The 19,987-nt window shown below is 40.2% G+C and overlaps 1 protein-coding gene across 18 annotated transcripts in view; it reads right to left on the reverse strand.

The window, feature by feature from the left end:
* Positions 1-10,936: 10,936 nt before the first annotated feature.
* The window catches only part of DLG1 (discs large MAGUK scaffold protein 1), a 256,957-nt gene continuing 247,906 nt past the window's right edge, over positions 10,937-19,987 (reverse strand). For 12 of the 18 annotated variants that reach the window (XM_070509126.1, XM_070509131.1, XM_014868119.3 and 9 more), the window contains 2 exons: positions 13,020-13,111; positions 10,937-12,035 (listed from right to left, as the gene is read on the reverse strand). In XM_070509126.1, coding sequence (XP_070365227.1) covers positions 11,929-12,035; positions 13,020-13,111 — 199 coding nt within the window. In that variant the 3' untranslated portion in view covers positions 10,937-11,928. The remainder of the gene's footprint in view (positions 12,036-13,019; positions 13,112-19,987) is intronic. The other 6 variants (XM_070509137.1, XM_070509135.1, XM_014868122.3 and 3 more) reach the window with 1 other exon arrangement.

Consider the following 19,987-nt stretch of genomic DNA (forward strand, 5'->3'; position numbering starts at 1 on the left):
CTTGCCTTAGAAAGGCCCTGTATATCATGTCCCCTGGAGAGGGAAAAGGTCAGAGTTGGAAGGAAGAAGAGGTCAGAATCCCAGAGTTTGAGCCGGGGCGAAGCTCTGAGGCCGCTGAATTCATGCACCAGCCTCTCTTCAAGCACATATTGAGCAAAGGGCCTGGAGATACAGAGAAGAGCCCAGGTAGATACGGTCCTGGTGGGGAGGAGCCGGCAGTGAGGGATCTCACAGTCTAGACCACTGCCTTTCCTGGGGCCCAGAGAGGGGAAGTGACTTGCCCCGGGTCTCACATTTAATCAGAGACAGAGGGGGAACTAGAACCCAGGTCCCCAGCAGAGCCTGGCTCGTTCTGTCACGCTTTGAAAGATGGGAAGAAGACCAAAGAGGGAAAGGAGGAGGAAGCAGAAAAGGACAAAGAGGGAGATGAGAGGAGGGAGGAATGAAGAAGGGGAGAGAGGAAAGGTTTGGTTGTCTGTTTTTCTAGGCCCGTGGTTCTCCAAGGGTGGTCCCCAGACCAGCAGCATCAGCATCCCCTGGGAGCTTGTTAGCTATGCAGGTTCTCAGGCACACCTCTGACCCACTGAGTCACAAACTCCAGGGGTAAGGCCAATAATCTGGTTTTGATTCTGGTGCACAGCAGAGTTTGAGAACAACGGTTCCAGAGGGACCAGAGCTGCACTTCTCCGCGTGTGGTGGGGACGTGGGGGCTGGGCTGCGGAAACAGTTACTCAGTCATCTGCCTCCATATTTGTCCTCACCGTTTGTCATCATCCCCTCAGGAGTACCCAGGAATGAGATGCTCCCTGTCTTGGGTAGAGGACATGTGTAATAAGAACACTGAGTGAGAGAGAAGGGACGTCTCGGGCTGAGTCCTCGAGCCTGCTCAGTTCCCTGGTGGAGGGAGCCCTGGCTCCTCGGCTCAGGCCGTAAAGCTGTTGCTTATCACACACTGTGTTACCTGTGCTGTCCTTCAGGAGACCTGAGCTCTACTCCTTTGTTATCACGGTGTGACCTTAGGCAAGTTCCTTCTCCTCTCTGGGCTTCAGTTTCCCTATATGTATAAGGCAAGTTATGATGGCTCTGATGTACCATTCTTCCTCCTCCAATAGCTGTCTGCTCTGGAGAATCCGAGGGGCATGTGTGGTGGAAGCTGTTTTTCCACCCTTAGCTGGATCCATTAGGAAGAAGGGCACTTCTTTTTTTCCTTTTTTTTTTTTTAGGAAGGTTAGCCCTGAGGTAACATCTGCTGCCAATCCTCCTCTTTTTGCTGAGGAAGACTGGCCCTGAGCTAACATCCATGCCCATCTTCCTCTGCTTTATATGTGGGATGCCTACCACAGCATGGCTTGCCAAGCAGTGCCATGTCCGCACCTGGGATCCGAACCGGCGAACCCCAGCCCCCGAAGCGGAACATGCGCACTTAACCACTGTGCCACCGGGCTTGCCCGGGGCACCTCTTTCTAATTCACACACATGGACTAGCAGGTGGCCCTGGCAGAGGGGCTATGGCCTGTCCTATGAGAATGGAATAAATAGAAGTGTGCTTAGCAAGCCTCACCCTCCTGACCATGAGGTTCAAGGCTCATTTTGTCACACTCCAGGAGCAACTGGAAGGTATTGGCAGGATGTATTCATTAAGTCATTCCTTTAGCGAAACTCCCGGTGACACTGATAAGGTGTCAGACAGCTACAACCAAAGAGCTTGGGTGAGTTCTTTCACAATGAGGTCCTTTTCCTGTCTCAGGAGTCTCTCCTCCGCTGTGACTCATCAGTGAGCTTGCTGTCTCTGGGCTCCAGGGGCTTCTACATCAGGCCCTCTTGCCCGGCCTTAGCATAGGCGTAACTTTGTACCGATACCTGTGTGTAATGGGGAACCCTGTCTCGGCTTGAGCCTGGATCCTGGATTTCTGGGTGCAGATACACCTGCGTGCATCAGAGGAATGGGCAGGATGCAACGACGGAATAATGAGCCAGTAATTTAACCCTCTATAAGTTGGTCTCCATTCTGGACTCATATTGAGGTTAGGGGGAGAGGATAAAAACTACAAGAAGTGACATCACTAACACTTCTGTAAGATGTTGGGGCCTAAGTGACACTGCTTTGGGACCCCTTGACCCCATTCCATAATATGAAATGCAAAGAGCTTTTCTCCACTCCGCCAAAGACTCAGCTCTGGCTCTCCAAGGATTCAGGGCGCCCCCAGCATGGAGCTCGCTTGTCAGGGAACTAGGGAACAGCAGCAGATGCCATGGGGCGGAACACACTAAAGACAGCCTCTGGGGACTCAGAAAGAAGAGGGCGCCTTTGACAGGGGGCGGAGAACCCATATTGGCAGGTGGGGGCTAATGAGCCAGCAAAACGTGGATGAATAATTCTTTTACCCAGAATCTTAGGAAAATACCTATTTTTTCATTTCAACAAATCATAATTTATACTTTTCTATTTCTATGGGCTGGTAACGTCTTTGATTAACTAAGAACAAGTGCAAACAATTTTTATTCCGGGGGACACTTGGAAGGGCTGGTATACAAAGAGAAAATTAGGAATGGTGAACATTTGCAGCAGAAAATGTGTCAGCAGAGGATTTTACACCCCCGACTCCTGACAACATTCACAGCGTATTTATTGACTGGTTAATACATCTGAATTTGTATGTTGAGATCAAGAGTAGCCATGGAGAGCAAGTTTTGTGAATAAAAGCTTTTCCTCTTTAAAAGTATTTTCCCTATGCAGCTGAACCCAGGGGAAGGCTGCTCGTTTGGGCCACGTGATAATCGGTGTGTCAGCCTCTCAAAGCCCGAAGCTGCGCTGGTTCTTCTCTGGACTCCTGACAGGGTCTTAACATGGAGGATGATTTCTATTGAACGATTAAGTTTTAGGATGTTATTAGCTATCGTTAAAGTATCTCATGCTGCTGACCGGGAAGGACTGAGAAGAGCTGCAGAATTTGGGGACCAGGAGGTCCCCAGACAGCTGTGTCTGAGCTGTGGCAGTGGCATGGCAGGGGCTGAGGCCTGGCCAGGAGGCTGAGCCCCACGAGGGCAGGGGCGGCACCTTGTCTACTGCCATTCCCAATGTCTGGCATTGTGTCTGGAATACAGTAGGCAGTCAATAAGTGCTATTATTTATTATAAAAGAAGGGAAAAGTGGACAGGGTGTCTCTTTCCAGGTATTTGGCTGAGGAAGTTAGAGGGGAGGGCTTGTTCTCAGGGGATTGGAGTCAAGGGAAATTTCTATAGGACAGGAGACATTTGATCATTTGGTCAGAGCACAAGCAGCCCATGGAGGAAGGAGATGAAAGCTACAGGGAAAGGGGAATTGAGGAAGATGTGAGGACTAAGATCAGGAGGCAAAGCAGAGAGGGTAAGCTCGAAAGGAAAAGGGACAATGCTTCTCCCCTGGAGACGGGAAAGAAGACCACCGGAGGCCCCACCTGGGTCAAACCCGCAGTCACGTGTCAGTCTCCCAGCTAGAGCTCCATCTATTTTAATTATCACACACGAAAGTTTTCTTCCCTGAAAATTTTCCTTGCAGTCCAGATTTTAAAATGTAGGAGAGGATTAAAGGGCTCCGAGATTAACTCTGGAGACACAGCTTTAAAGCCATTAATCAATGTATTTCATTGAATGTAAGATTTAATCAGAGCGGAAACCAGATGAAAAGAGGTAAGGAGTAAAAAAGCAAAGTCAGGAGTCCTATATTTGGCTCTGCCACTAAGACTTTCAGAGAAATTATTCATACCTCAGCTACTTCCAAGGAGGGTTCCAGATGCTTATAATGAAAACATACGCGCAAGAAAGATAAAATTGAATCAAAAAGAGAAAAATCACAAAGTATGTTCAAGAAGGGAGATTATTATACCAGGAACCAGAAGGGAAAGGACTATAATTAAAGAAAAAATTTTGACTGATTTAGAGATTTATAGTCAGACCTTTTCATCCACTCCCATCCCCTCCTCCATCCCCCCAGCTCTGCCAATTTGCAAATGAAGGCACTGCCAACACTTACGCAAGGCTGTTTTCAGCCCATTACAAGCCACAGCGGTGAAGCCTGCCATGCTGCACAGGCTCTGAAGCCAGGGAGCAGTGTGCTCTCATCACCTGCCATGGGTACCTCCCTGGGACAGAGGAATACAAAAAGGCCACCCAACCTGAGTCAGATCACACACCTAGAGGGGTAGACGCAGCCCAGGGAGCACATGCTCAGTGTTAAGGGGACACACATAAGTACCACAGGAATTCGGGCATGGAGGGCTGTAACTCGGAGGGTTCTGCAGGAGGGATTTAGCGTAGGCACTGAAGAAAGGTGGGCTGTGCTCAGGGGGCTTGGGTGGGGAGGCCACACAATTAGCAAGGCAGGAATTTGCATGACCAACAGCCACAGGAGAGGCCCTGCAGAGGGCGTGTGAATGAGAGGTGCGATTGGGGAGGGGTGGGGGTAGACAATGAGCACACGCTTTGCTCCAGAACTATATGACACAGTGCGGGTCAGTGTGGATATAGGACCCATGCAGGTCAGAGAGCAGAGGAGAAGCACAATTCAAGCTGCATTCCAGGGCAAGTCATCTGCTGGATGGCTGGAGCAGCAAAGTAGAAGCTGGGAGATGACCCAAGGGGCCACTGCAAAAATCCAAGCCTGTTTTAAGGGGGTGGGGGCGGGTTAAGGACCTGGATCGGAATGACGACAGTGGAAACGACAGCAAGAAAAACATGAAGAAATAGTAGTATTTGGTGACTGGATATTTAGGGAAGAGAAACGTCAAGAAGCACTAAGGTTAAAACTTGGGTGATGTATAACTATTAGCCACAGGTAGAAACACAGTTAAAAGGTTACTAAAGCTTGTTGCCAGTAAGGGTAAGTGAGGAACATCAGATAAACTAGATCTGAACCAAGCAGCGAACTGTCAGAGAAAGAAAGGGATCTGTCATCGATAGAGGTCTTTTCTAGACATAACACCACAGGGAAGTAGATATTTTTGATCAAACGACTCTCACAAGATTTAGGAAACGTTTTTGTACGGATTCACAGGGTGGAACATATGGGACTTTCATCTTGTCTTTAGTCCTCCCATCTGCGAGGTAAACGAACCTAATTTTAGACATCCTACAGAAAGATTACATCACCCCTTCTAATCTTTTCTTCCATTAGGAAACTCTATCTTGTTTCACATGCTAATTGTTTTGTGAGCTTCTATATAGTTAAAAAAAATCATCCTATTCTAGTTAAAAACTGTCCAAATGAAATTGGTCATTAACAATTGATTAGCAGAAATAGGGATGAATAGATGCTCTAAACAAGTAGTTTATTCCTACTTTGGGTAAACACCCGTAGTTCCTAAGATTAGTCTAGAGCCTATTTAAAGGAGTGACCTAACCTTTTTTGAAAACACACACGTGAGAAAACAAGTCATACTGTGCTAAGCGTGGAAAGGCCGACAAGGCAGTGTGCTGTCTGCATGCGAAAGGGTCAAGTGTCAGACCAGTCAGGGGGCCAGCTGTGGTTCAAGGATTTCCTGTTTGCTGCACTAGAATTAGATTTCTGTTAATCACATAATATTAGTAAATTTAAGATGTGGAGAGGTTACCACCTAAAGAAAATTGGCAGGTAATAATTTTAAAAAACAAACTATAAGCCTTTGGTGTTCAACAAACTAGAGTTTCTCAAAAGATTAGGGCTGTCTCCATGGACGGTTTTCTAAATCGTAGGGTTATTAGATAATCTCACGTTTCACAAATGGCTGTTATCACTTGTCGCTCAGATTGTTTTGTTCTCATTTACTACTATCCTAACTAGACTACACTTATTTCCCCTCGGACACCAGCAATGAGAATCTGCCACTAGTCACTGGCACATCCAGATATTGGATCATCCAAGCGTCATTCTTGGGTATTTGAAATTCTAAAAACTCTGAATTGCTTATTCTCGCAGTCTCCTACTTCAGGCACAAATTTGTTCTGTAACCAGGCTCTTGGGATCTATTATTCTGCATTTAAGATGAAAGGCTCCTGTGCAACTGCCAAAATGTGTGGATGCTCACAGCAGAGATGGAGGTAGGGTGGGGGATGGCCCATCATGGCTGTCAGATCAGAAACCCATTTCTGCTGCTTCTCCTTGTTCCTACAGGCCTGGAGTTGCAAACAAGTACAGAAATATAGTGGGAAAACTGGAAATAATCCAAAAGTCCTTCAACCAGTGAATGAATAAATGAACTGTGACACATTCACAAAATGAAATACTACTTGGCAATGAAAAGTAAACTGCTGATACATGCAGCAACATGGATGAATCTTGGATACATTTTGCTAAGAACCCACATCCCAAGTGCTACATCAGATAGGATTCCATTTAAATGACATTCTGGGAAAGGCAAAACTATAGGCACTGACAAGAGATTAGTGGTCATCAGAAGTCGGGGGTGGCAGGAGGTATTGACTACATAGGGACAAGCACAAGAGGAATGTTTGAGACACTGGAACTGTTCTGTATGTTCAATTGTGGGAGTGGTTACACAACTCTATGCATGTGTCAAAACTCATAGAATTGTACACCATAAAGAGAACTTTACTATACATAAAAATATATATATAAGAAAGTTAGGATAGTGGCTTCTCTTGGAGTGGGAATAGTGACTAGAAGGTAGCTGTGGGGGGCACCTGGGATGCTGGTCGTGTTCTGCTTTTTGAGCTTTATGCTAGTTATTACATGGGCGATGTTGGTTTGTAAAAATTCACTGAGGTATATATACACTGACAATATTAATACATTTTATATGTGTATATTATACTTTATTTTCTGAGGAAGATTAGCCCTGAGCTAACATCTGTGCCCATCTTCCTCTACTTTATATGTGGGACGCCTGCCACAGCATGGCTTGGTAAGCGGTGTTAGGGTTTGAACTGGCGAACCCTGGGCCACTGAAGTGGTGTGTGCAAACTTGACTGGTACACCACCAGGCCGCCCCCTGTTATACTTTAATAAAAACAAAGAAACCTGGTGGGAGGGAATTCTAGCGTTCACTGTCCTCTTGTCTTCCTCCCCTAATTCTTCCTATATCTGTTTAGTTTAAATAGAAACCACTAGAAAAACCATAGTGTGAAACTCTCCCTGGTCAGGGTGGTACTTGTTGCTAAGCCTCAAACAATAATACCGGGTTACCTGACCACCAAGTTCACAATGCTGTCTAGGAGACCAGGATTTTTTTTGCCAGCTCTCAGTAACTATATCTGGGGGTGGAATGGAGAAAGAGCTGGTAGTGGAAAGATGAGGAAGCAGTCAATGAGTAAGCAGTGACTACAGTCATGCATCCCTTAACGATGGACACGTGTTCTGAGAAATGCGTCCTTAGGCAATTTCATCGTCATGTGAGCACCACAGAGTGTACTTAAACAAACCCGGATAGTATAGCCTACCGCACACTTAGACTATATGGTACTAATCTTGTGGGACCACCATGGTATATGCAGTCTATCATTGACTGAAACATCAGTTATGCAGCACATGACTGTCTTCTATTCTTAGTCAAATTGAATGAAAGAATATATTTCTTATCCGGGCAATTTAAGTAGTTCTTTTTAGGCCTGTTTCTAGACTCTAAATGTCCTGGAGAATTGCTAAGGACTGTTGGGTCTAGTACCATGCAGAGATGTGAGAATGGCTTATAAAATCTTGAAGTCTTCCAGTTCCATGTTTAAGGTTGAGTTAGGACAGGTCAAAGTCACACCATCTCCGACAAAGCGTAAGTGTCCTTAGAAGAAGAGATGAGTAAACATGATTATAGGGACCGAAATGTAAATAATTTAACTAAAACTCTGTCAAAGAAAATTTCTCTATAGATAACGAAGAATGGTGGACCATATTCTTCCACCTTCTGCTACCAACCATAACACACTTAAGAGCGAAGGGAAGAACAGGTATTGAGTCAAGTTATCCGACGCTGTGACTGGTGTTTGGTACACACTATTTTATTTAACCCTTATAACAATCCTGCAAAGTAGTCATTCAAATTCCATTTAAAATATGTCAAAATGAAGGCTCAGGTTAATCTATACAAGGGGAGTTGGAACAATTCCAGGCTTCTGATTCCAAAGGAACAGGGAATTAACTTTCAGAGTATGCTATGTGCTCACTCCCTTTATCTGTAATCTTATTGGTTCTCAAAATATCTCCATTTTACAGACAAGTAAACAGAAAGAGGGAGGATAGCGTGCCCAAGGTTAGCTATAGAACCAGTAAGAGGCAGAGCTGGTATTCAAATTGAGCTCTGATCCCACAGCCCACAGTCTCCACATTACGGTCTTCTGCTGCCAAGGCCAGGGAGAGCTATCCTGTGCAGTTCTGGAGGGAGACACACGGCATCTTCAACATTGGACTGAAACACCAGACAATCTAAAACTTGAGTCAGAAAAGTGATGATCCTCATGCTTTCCCGACACCCACACCTCAACACAATCTCTTAAATTTATTTACTTTCTTTTAATCAGTAATTCAAACCTCCAGGGTCTGAATAACCCAATAAATTGAGCTCACAGCATGGGAGGAAAAGAAACTGTTATGGTAGAAAGACCACCGTTCCAGGAGCCGGGAGGGAAAGGCTCTACCCCTCGCCCTGAGCCTGATTCGCAGTGTCACTGGCTCACGCACAGGGATCTCCAGGATTGTTTCACCACATGTAAACTGGGAGTATTCAAGGCAGAGAATCTTGGAGGCTAACTGTTCACTCTCATACTTTAGAAAACAAATTTTTTTATTAGTGAAGGCCCCAAGTTGCCGTCTTTGGAGTTTACAGACTATGGAGTGGCTGAGCAGGTACTGGTAAGCAGAGTGTACTCTGCCGCAGTGGGCTCTGCGAGCTGGCTTCCCTCGTTCTTTGAGGAGCCCCAGGCAGATCCAGAACAGGAAAGCAAGCAGAAATGTGGAGTTACGTTTTAGAGGTTTTTATTTTTTTTTAAGATTTTATTTTTTTTTCCTTTTTCTCCCCAAAGCCCCTCGGCACATAGTTGTACATTCTTCGTTGTGGGTCCTTCTAGTTGTGGTATGTGGGACGCTGCCTCAGCGTGGTTTGATGAGCAGTGCCATGTCCGCGCCCAGGATTCGAACTGATGAAACACTGGTCCGCCTGCAGCGGAGCGCGAGAACTTAACCACTCGGCCACGGGGCCAGCCCCACAGAGGTTTTTATTTTTTGCCAACTTAAGGATATTAAGAAGCATATTAAAAAATATGGACTATTTCATAAACCATTTGAAATGGTAATATCCCCTGTGTATTACAATAGTAGGCTTTTTCTAATGAATACGGGTTTATTTTTGGTTCTAGAGAAGTTCTTTGTACATCACTGTGGCAGTGTTATGCTGACTTGTTTCCTAGAAACAGTCCTTTCAGTTGTGATGGGAATGACTTGTTCTATGGGTCTGTCCTTACTTATTGTGTGACTCTGGGCAAGGAGCTTTATCTAAGTCTTTCTTTATCTGTAAAGGGGAACTAAAATAACCTAAGTCACAGCGCCGTACATACCAGGGGCTGAAAACGAGGCAGCACAGAGATTAGGAAGAACTGGGCAGAGACTCGGATACAAGCACCGAGTGCTGCCTCTTACCAACTAAGTCGTCCTGGACGGGTGAATTCACTGAAGCCTTACAGTGGGGCTAGGAACTCTTACCTTCTTTTCTTAAAATTAAATGATAATATACTAAAGTAGCTGTTGCATAGTAGCACTAAGCAATTAATACTTTTATTAATAATTCTATACAATCTAGAAAGCTGCACAAAAGTATTTTCTTACCAAAAAAAGCACTTAACAAGGACATCCAGAAAGCAAGATAACATACAACTTAACACATAAATGGCATCATTTTATAATCTCTTGATATGTTACATGTGATCAGGAAATACTTCAAAATGGCTTACACTGGGTCTTGCTGTAAGGTGATTTCTGGGGCTCTTGAGATCATTTCACAATACTTTTCTTCTAGTATGTTTACGTTTGGTAACAACCTACTATATTTGGTGTTAACAGCTATAGTATATATTTCAATGTGTTAACATACTCAGTTCTAAAACCTACAGAAGAAATTTTGATTAGGCTGCCTAAAGGCTCTTGAATTCAGTTTCTAAATTACATGATGCGGCAAATTGTTCCAAGAAGACATTAGCTTGTAAAATAATTTTCTCTTTCAGAATTCAAGACACATTTAACATATGGATTTTACAATAAAGTTTATTAGCTGTTCTCCTCTTTCTCATAAATGGAATGGATAATGTTGATAATTTTTTACAAACCAGTACTCATTTGTTTAAGAAACTGTAATGAGGAGGTTGTCAAAAACACATATTTAATAAACAACTCCAAAAAAGCAATGGGAAGCCAAACAATATTATTAATATAAAAGACCAGAGAAATTGATTTCTGAAATCGTATCTACCTTTCACCAAAATTTCTTAAAATTGCTCACCATAAAGATCTGTGCAACTCTAGCGCAGAGCAGCTACGAGAGATGAAGAGGTGTGCAGTCTGGGGGAAAACACTCACACACACGAGGCTTTTGCCTGTTTGCCTATTAATGAAAGGAGAACTGGAAGGAGGCAGAGGACCAGATCCAAACCCAATGACAAGAATAAGAGTAACAACAACAAAAAAAACCAGGAGCCATTTGAAAACTTTTGTAGAAAAGAGGAGAACACGCCCATACTTTTACTTGTAATCTAATTTCCCTAAAGGTTTCTTTCCACAACCACCATACCCCTGGTTCTCAGTTCACATGATTAAGGAAGATAAAGTCTAATCAATTAATACTTAATTTAAAAAAACCAAACAAAAAGAGTAGGTGGCAAAAGAAAAAATATATTTTAAATATATATATATGTTTGTGTGTGTGCAACTATGTAAAGAAAATAATTCCCATAGTTACAGAGTTTAAAGAAAGTTTTATATATATTTATATATATATATTTTATTATAACAAAATAGGCAGTTATTGTGGGTAAAATATTCATTAAAATCTGACCCCTAAGAATACATTTAGAGTTTTATTAGGAATTGGACTCCTTTTCCATTGCCATAATGATTATTACGTCACCACTGTAATGTCCGTCTTGTCTGTACTATGTCTATGAAATATTCTCAACCTTACACGTAAAAGGTGAGCTCCCCTAGCACCTAAACATGGCCTCAATTCAGAAAATGTGATGATCATTATGTATCAACAACTTTTGGAAGACGCTATAAATAGTGTTGCACAAGTAGATTAAAAACATTTAAACATTGCTATTCCTAGCAAATGTATCAGAAAAAAAAAAACACTCAAACAATAAAAGACTTTAAGAACTCTTATGAAAAATGAATATCCCTTGTGAAATTATGAAAGTTAACCCAGACATTAATTTTGAAATTAAAAAACATATATTTCCTTATATATTCCTATAATGAAATATTTGCTTTGATAACAGAAGTCAATTGAGAAAGGACTTGAAAGCTAATACATTGGCCAAACCATGCTATTAAAGTTAAGCGTGCATTGTTGCTCAAAGTTTACTAAATCACTGATTAAAACCACTGTTCTTTCATTTATACTGAAATTTGAAAAGAATGTATATAAAGCTTTTCTGAAAATCTCTTAAAGTTACTTTCCCTTAAACATTAAGGAATTCTACCACAATTTCCCCATCTCCCCAAATCCTTAATAGCTGGTCAGGCCATTCCATCTTCAGTTCTGAAAAATGGCCACAAACCAACAGTGATAGAAAATAATACAGATGCTACAACTGGAAGGAGACACTAGATGTCAAAAGTAAGTGTAGCTGCAGACCATGATGAGTGGGATATGGTGCAACACGGGGGGGGGTACCGAAGACAGACTCCAGAAGGAAAGGGCAAAGAAGAGTCAAAGAAAATAAGACGGTGGAAAAGAGAAACAGAAACAGCAGTCCTCATAACTTTTCTTTTGCTGGAACCCAGATGTAAGGACCAGACTGTTCTTCTATGATCTGCTTCACTTGGTTGTAAATGTCTTCCAGCGTATCTCCCTGTACAATAGCTGTAATGATGGAAACAAAATCAGAAATCTCCATTAATCATCTATCTTCACCACTACAATTATTGGTGAAATAGCATAAGCGAAATCTTAGAAACAGTTACTCATCCAGAAGAGACACCATTTACATATTGTTTGCTTAGTAAAAACTGCTCATTTCATTAATTTTCTTACTGGAAAAATATAAACATTTTTTAAACATTTTTATTTTAAAAATTGATCAAAAAGTAGGACTTGGTGATTTTTACTTTGTGTATTGCGGAAATACACACTAAAGTATTTAGAGGCAAACAAAAGGGCATCTGTCTGCAACTTACTCTTAAATGTTTCAGAAAAAAATCATAAATGTGGTAAAATGTTAACATCTGGGGAACATGGCTGAAGAGTGTATGAGACTTGCCAGTACCATTCCTGTGATTTTTCTGTAAGTCTGAAATTATTAAAAAAAAAAGAAAAAAGAAAAAAAGCATAGGGGTTACCCTACCATGATACTCATGGTACTCAGTGTGAACACCAAGTATAAGCTGATCATTATTTCAAACAAACAAATGACAATAACAAAAACTTGTCCAAATGTATCAAAGGAATAATTTAAAGGACAAAATGAATGAGACAAGATTGTTTGGGAATTGCTGCCCACTCTTTCCTTTTTAAACAAATAATATTTTAAAATGGGTCAAAATTTACAAAGGATAAGAGAAAAGTCAGTTTCATGGAAGAAATCTGGTCTGAATCTATTTTTCTCCCATCAGGTATGAATTATTCCTATACATGCTGTCCTAATCAACAATTTAAGAGACAACAAATTTTAGGATTCCCCATCACCCTGCCTAGCTTAAATGAATTATTCTGAAAATGACAGGACTAATTACTACTAATCACTACTGGTAGATGTGGGCATAGTTCAAAATCCATTTCAATGCATCAGTTCATATTGTTCCAAAGCAAAATTCTACCATTAAGGGCACTGCCACACATGATGCCAACCTGTGAAATGTTCAGTAAATTCTTGCTCCAGTTTCATGGCTCTCTCAAACGTCTTTCTGGCCTGTTCTTCTGTTAGACGCTTATTCATTTCCCTGGACAAATACATTTAGACATTGGTAATTACTACACTACGATACTTTTTGAAAAAAGATGACAAAGGAGAGAAGACACACAAAAAAAATCACGAAAAGTTGAGCTCTGTTGAAAATACGTCATTGAAAACAAGATTCAGTCACTAAATATATAGCTTTATACCTCGGAATGACAGACGGGTTTCAACACAATTTTGCATTGGCTCAACGCAGCCAAAAAAACTATGCATTAATTTGACAGTTTTGACTTTGATGAAAGTTTCATATTAAACTATGACATGCAGATCTACCTATTAATTTATAGACAATAAAGGGGACACATGAAATTATTAAACAACACTGAGATGGCAATCAGCAAAATACAGTCTGGGGAAAACTCTGCAGAAGAAGAGAGATGGAGGAAGAAGCTATAGATTAAAAGACTTAATTGTCATGAACAGACCTTATTTGGAACTTGATTCAAACAAACAAATAAAAAAAACATAAACAAAACTAACGAAACAATCAGGAAAATAATTATCTGATGATATAAAAAGATTTTTGCTCTAAGTATGATGACAGTAATGTTTTTAAAGAAGGAATTCTTATCTGTAAAATATATACTGAAATGGATGACATGATATAATATCTTGGATTTGTTTCAAAATAACCTGGAGTGGAAGGGTAAGGAGGTGGGGGATGGATGAAACAAGATTGGTCACAGCTGTTGATTACTGTTCTTGCTGATGATGGGTATATGGGAGTTTGTTCCCAACTTAAGAGGGAAAGTTTTCAATATTTCACCATTAAATACGACGTTTGCTTTGATATTTGATAGATGACATTCATCAGATTAAGGAAAGTCCCTTCTATTCACAGTTTACAAAATGCTTTTGTCATGAATGGATGCTAATTTTATTGAATGCTTTTTCTGCATTTATTAAAATGACCATATGCTTTTATTCTTAAAATCTGTTAATGAGGTACACTACACTGATTTTTAAAAGTTAATTAAAAACTGTGGTAAAACATACATAACACAAAAGTTACCACTTTAACCTCTTCTAAGTGTATAGTCCAGTGGCATTAGTAACTTCACATTGTGCAACCACCGCCACTATCCATCCCTACAGTTCTTTTCATCTCGTTAAACCAAAACTCCATACCTATAAAACATGTCTCCCATTCTTGCCTCCCCTCAATCCCTGGCAACCACCATTATACTTTGTCTCTATGATTCTGACTACTCTAAGCACCTCACGTAAGTGGAATCCTAAGTATTTGCCTTTTTGTGGCTGGCTTGTTTTTTTTTTTAAAGATTTTATTTTTCCTTCTCCTCAAAGACCCCCAGTACCTAGTTGTATATTTTAGTTGTGGGTCCTCCTATTTGTGGCACGTGGGATGCTGCCTCAGCATGGTTTGATGAGCTGTGCTAGGTCCTCGCCCAGGATCTGAACTGGTAAAACCCTGGGCCACTGAAGCAGAGCGCACAAACTTAACCACTCAGCCACGGGGCTGGCCCCTGTGGCTGGCTTTTCACTTAGCATAATGTCTGCAAAGTTTGTCCATGTTGTAACATATTGCAGAATTTCCTTCCTTTGTATGTATAGACCACATTTTGCTTATCCATTCATCCACTGATGGACACTTGGGTTTCTTCTATGTTTTAGCTCTTGTGAATAATGCCACTATGAGAACATGCGTGTCTTTTCAAGACCCTGCTTCCAATTCTTTTGGGTATATACCCAGAAGTGGAATTGCTGGATCATACGGTAGTTCTATTTTTAATTTATTGAGGAATCACCATACTATTTTCACAGTGGCAGTACCATTTTACATTCCCACCAACAATGCATGAGAGTTCCAATTTTTCTACATCCTCACCAGCACTTGTTTTCTGGGTTTTTTTTTTTTGATAGTAACCATTCTAATGTGTCTGAGGTGGTTGTCTCATTGTAATTTTGATTTGCATCTCCCTAATGATTAGTGATGTTGAATATCTTTTTATGTGCTTGTTGCCCATTTGTATATCTTCTTTGGAGAAATGTCTATTCAAGTCCTTTGCCCATTATGAATCAAGTTGCTTGGTTTTTTGTTAAATTTTAGGAGTTTTCTATACATTAATCCCTTATCACATAGATAATTTGCAAATATTTTCTCCCATTTTGTGGGTTTCCTTTTTACTCTGCAGATAGTATCTTTTTTTTGTTTTGTTTTGTTTTTTTTTTGAGGAAGATTAGCCCTGAGCTAACTACTGCCAGTCCTCCTCTTTTTGCTAAGGAAGCCTGGCTCTGAGCTAACATCGGTGCCCATCTTCCTCTAGTTTATACGTGGGACGCCTACCACAGCATGGCTGCCAAGCAGTGCCATGTCCGCACCGGGGATCCGAACCAGCGAACCCCGGGCCGCCGAGAAGCGGAACGTGCGAACTTAACCGCTGCGCCACCGGGCCGGCCCCCTGCGGATAGTATCTTTTGATGCACAAATTTTAAAAAAATTTTAGGAAGTCCAATTTGTCTTTTTTTCTTTTGTTACCTGTGCCTTTGGTGTCATATCCCAGAAATCATGGTCAAATGCAAAGTTGTGAAGCTTTTGTGCTATGCCCTCTCCTAAGAGCTTTATTGTTTTAGGTTTTACATTTAGGTCCTTGACCCATTATGTGTTAATTTTTGTATATGGTGTTAAGTAAGGGTCCACCTTCATTCTTTTGCATATGGATATCCAGTTTTGCCAGCATCAGTTGTTGAAAAGACTGTCCTTTACCCCATTGAATAGTCCTGCATCCTTGTCAAAAATCAACTGACCATTTATGTGAGGATTTATTTCTGAGCTAATTCTACTCCATTGGTCTGTATATCCGTCTTTATGCCAGTATCACACTGTTTTGATTACTGTAGGTTGGTAGTAAACTTCGAAATCAGAAAGCGTGTGTCTTCCAGTTCTTTTGTTCTTTTTAAAGATTATTTTGGCTGTTTGGGGTCTCCTGAGATTCCATACAAATTTTAGTATGGGTTTTTCTATTTCTGCAAAAAATGTTACTGGGATTTTGACAGGGATTGCACTGAACCTGTATATCACTTTGGGTAGTATTGACATTTTAACAATATTAAGTATTTTAATCCATGAACATGGGAGGTGTTTCCATTTAATTATATTGTCTTTAATTTCTTTCAGCACTATTTTCTAGTTTTCAGCATGCAAATCTTTCACCTCCTTGGTTAATTCCTAAGTATTTTATTCCTTCTGATGCAGTAAGTGAAACTGTTTTTATAATTTCCTTTTCAGATTGTTCACTGTCCATATATAGAAATGCAACTGTTTTCTTTGTGTTGACTTCGTGTGCTGCTACTTTGAAGAACTTATTAGTGCTGATAGTTCTTATACGGAGTCTTTAGAATTTTCTACAGATAAGATCGTACCATCTGCAAACAGTCGTAATTTTATTTCTTCCTTTCCAATTTTGGATGTCTTTTTTTTCCTTGCCTAACTCCTCTGGCTAGAACTTCCAGTACTATGTTGAATAGAACTGGTGAAAGCAGCATCCTTGCCTTGTTCCTCATCTCAGAGGAAAAGCTTTGTGTTTCATCAACAAGTATGAAATTTGCTGTGGATTTTTCATACATGGCTTTTATCAGGTTGAGGTAGTTTCCTTCTACTCCAATTTTGTTGCGTGTTTTTATCATGAAAGTGTGTTGGATATCGTCAAATGCTTTTTCTGCATCAGTTGAGATGATTGTGTGTTTATTCCCCTTCACTTGTTGATGTTGTGTATTATACTGATCGATTTTCTTAAGTCAAACTGTCCTTGCATTCCAGGAACAAATCCCACTTAGTCATGGTGTATAATCCTCTTAATATGTTGGTGAATTCTATTTGCTAGTATTTTGTTGAGGATTTTTGCATCAATGTTCATAAGGGATAGTGGTCTGCAGTCTTCTTTTCTTGTGATATGTCTGTATGACTTTTGTATCAGGACAATGCTGGCCTCTTAGAATGAGTTGGGAGGTGTTTCTTCCTCTTCAAAGTTTGAGAAGAATTGACATTAATTCTTTTAATGTTTGGTAAAATTCACCAGTGAAGCCATGGGCTTTTCAAGGTCCCGGGCTTTTTTTTGCTGGGAATTTCTGATTACCAATTCAATCTCCTTACTAGTTATAGGTCTATTCAGATTTCCTATTTGTTTGTGAGTTAGTTTTGTAGGTTTTGTTTCTAAAAATTTGTCCATCTAGGTTATCCAATTTTTTGGTGCACAACTGTTCATAGTGTTCTTATAACCCTTTTTATTTCTGGAGAATTGGTAGTAATGTTCCCACTTTAATTTCAGATTTTAGTTATTTGAGTCTTTTTTTCTTAGTTCATCCAACTAAAGATTTGTCATTTTCTGCTGATCTTTTCGAAGAACCAACTTTTGGTTTCATTGATCTATTTCTCGTTTTCTATTCTCTATTTTGTTGATCTCTGCTCTAATCTTTATTTCCTTCCTTCTGTTAGCTTTGATTTAGTAGGTTTTTTTCCCCTAGTTCCTTAATTTGTAAAATTAGGTTGTTGATTTGAGGTCTTCCTTGTTCTTTTTTTTATAACATAAATACCTATAAACTTCCCCCTTACCACCGCTTTTGCTGCATCTTGTAAGTTTTGGTACGTTCTGTTACTGATTTCATTCGTCTCTAAGTATTTTCTAATTTCCCTTGTGATTTCTTCTTTGATCCACTGATTGTTTAAAAGTGTGCTGTTTAATTTCCACAAATTTGTGAATTTTCCAGTTTTACTTTTGTTATATTGATTTCTAACTTCATCCTGTTATGATCAGAAGATATTTTTATGTTACCTATCTTTTGATATCTACAGAGACTTACTTAGTGGGCTAACACATGATCTATTCTGGAAAATGTCCCATGTGTACTTAAGAAGAATGTATATTCTGTGGTTGTGGGGTAGAGTGTTCTGTATGTCTCTTAGGTCTAGTTCGTTTACTGTGTTGTATAAGTCCTCTATTTCCTTACTTATCTACTGTCTGGTTGTTCATTCCATTATTGTGAGTGGGGTATTAAGGTCTCCAACTATTATTGTAGAACTATCTGGGGCTGACCCTGTGGCTGAGTGGTTAAGTTCGTGCGCTCTGCTTTGGTGGCCCAGGGTTTCACTGGTTTGGGTCCTGGGCACGGACACGGCACCGCTCATCAGGCCACATTGAGGCAGCATACCACATGCCACAGATAGAAGGACCCACAACTAAAATATATAACTATGTACAGGTGGGATTTGGGGAGAAAAAAAGCAGGAAAAACAAAAGATTGGCAACAGTTGTTAGCTCAGCTTCCAATCTTTAAAAAAAACCCTATTTTTCCCTTCAATTATGTCAGTGTTTCCTTCATATAGTTTGATGATTTGTCATTAGGTACATAAACATTTATAACTGTTATATCATCTTGCCTTTCTGAACTTTTTATTAATATATAATGTCCTCCTTGCTGCATGTAGCCTTTTTTTGACTTAAAGTCTATTTAGTCTGATATTAGCATAGCCCTCCTACTCTCTTTTGGTTACTAATTGCATGAAATATCTTCTCCCATCCTTTCACTTTCAACTTGTTTGTCTTTGGATCTTGTGTTTTATCCATTTTACCAATCTCTGTCTGTTGATGGGAGAGTTTAATCCATTTACATTTAAAGTAATTACTGAAAAGGAAGGACTTACTTCTGTCATTGTGCTATTTCTTTTCTATATGCCCTGTAGCTTTTTTGCCCCTTATTTCCCGCATTCCTGTCTTCTTTTGTGTTTAGTTGATTTTTTGTAGTGGAACGTTAAAATTCCTTTCTCATTTCCTTTTGTATATATTCTGCAGCTATTTTCTTTGTGGTTACCATGGGGATTACATTTAACATTCTAAAGTTATAATACTCTGATTTAAATTCATACCAGTTTAACTTCAATAACTAAGAACTCTGCTCCTTTAACATCTCCACCCCCACCCCTTTCAGTTACAGTCACAAATTTAGATTTTTATACATTGTTTGCCCCAAAACATGAACTAATAGTTCTTTTAAATGTCTTAGTCTCCTAACTTACGTAGAAAACAAGATTTGGAATTCAGAAACCAAAGGTGCAGTATACTATTTTACACTAATAATTGTTCTTTTTTCTTTAAATATATTAGTCTCACATCATGTAGAAAATGAGTTAGAATGAGTTGGAGCCAGTTACAAACCAGTTACAAACCATTGTTATAATACTAGCTATATAACTGACCATGTATTTGTCTTTATTTAGGTCTTTATTTCTCCATACAGCTTCAAATTACTATCTAGTGTCCTTTGATTTTACCTTGCAGGATTCCCCTTGAGAATTTCATGCTGGGCAGGTCTATGGTCACAAACTACCTCAGCTTTTGTTAATCTGGGAATGCCTTAATTTCTCCCTCATTTTTTTTCTTTTGTTTTGGTGAGGAAGACAGGCCCTGATCTACGCCAATCTTCCTTTATTTTGTATGTGAGATGCCACCACAGCATGGCTTGATGAGTGGTGTGTAGGTCCATGCCTGGGATCCAAACTCACAAACCCCAGGCTGCTGAAGCAGAGTGCACAAACTTAACCACTACACCACTGGGCCAGCCCACTCCCTTATTTTTAAAGGACAGTGTTTCCAGCTACAGGATTCTTGGTTGACAGGTTTTTTTCTTTTAGCACTTTGAATATATTGGCCACTGTCTTCTGGCCTCCAAAGTTTCTTATGAGAAATCTGCTTATAATCTTATTGAGGATCACTTGTATATGATGATTCACTTCTCTCTTGCTGCTTTCAAGATTCTTTCATTGTCTTTGTCTTTTGAAAGTTTGATTATAATGTGTCTCAGTATGGGTCTCTTTGAGTTCATCTTTCCTGGAGATTATTGAGCC

The sequence above is a fragment of the Equus asinus genome, chromosome 5 (assembly GCF_041296235.1).
Source record: "Equus asinus isolate D_3611 breed Donkey chromosome 5, EquAss-T2T_v2, whole genome shotgun sequence".
In the NCBI taxonomy this organism is placed as follows: domain Eukaryota; kingdom Metazoa; phylum Chordata; class Mammalia; order Perissodactyla; family Equidae; genus Equus; species Equus asinus.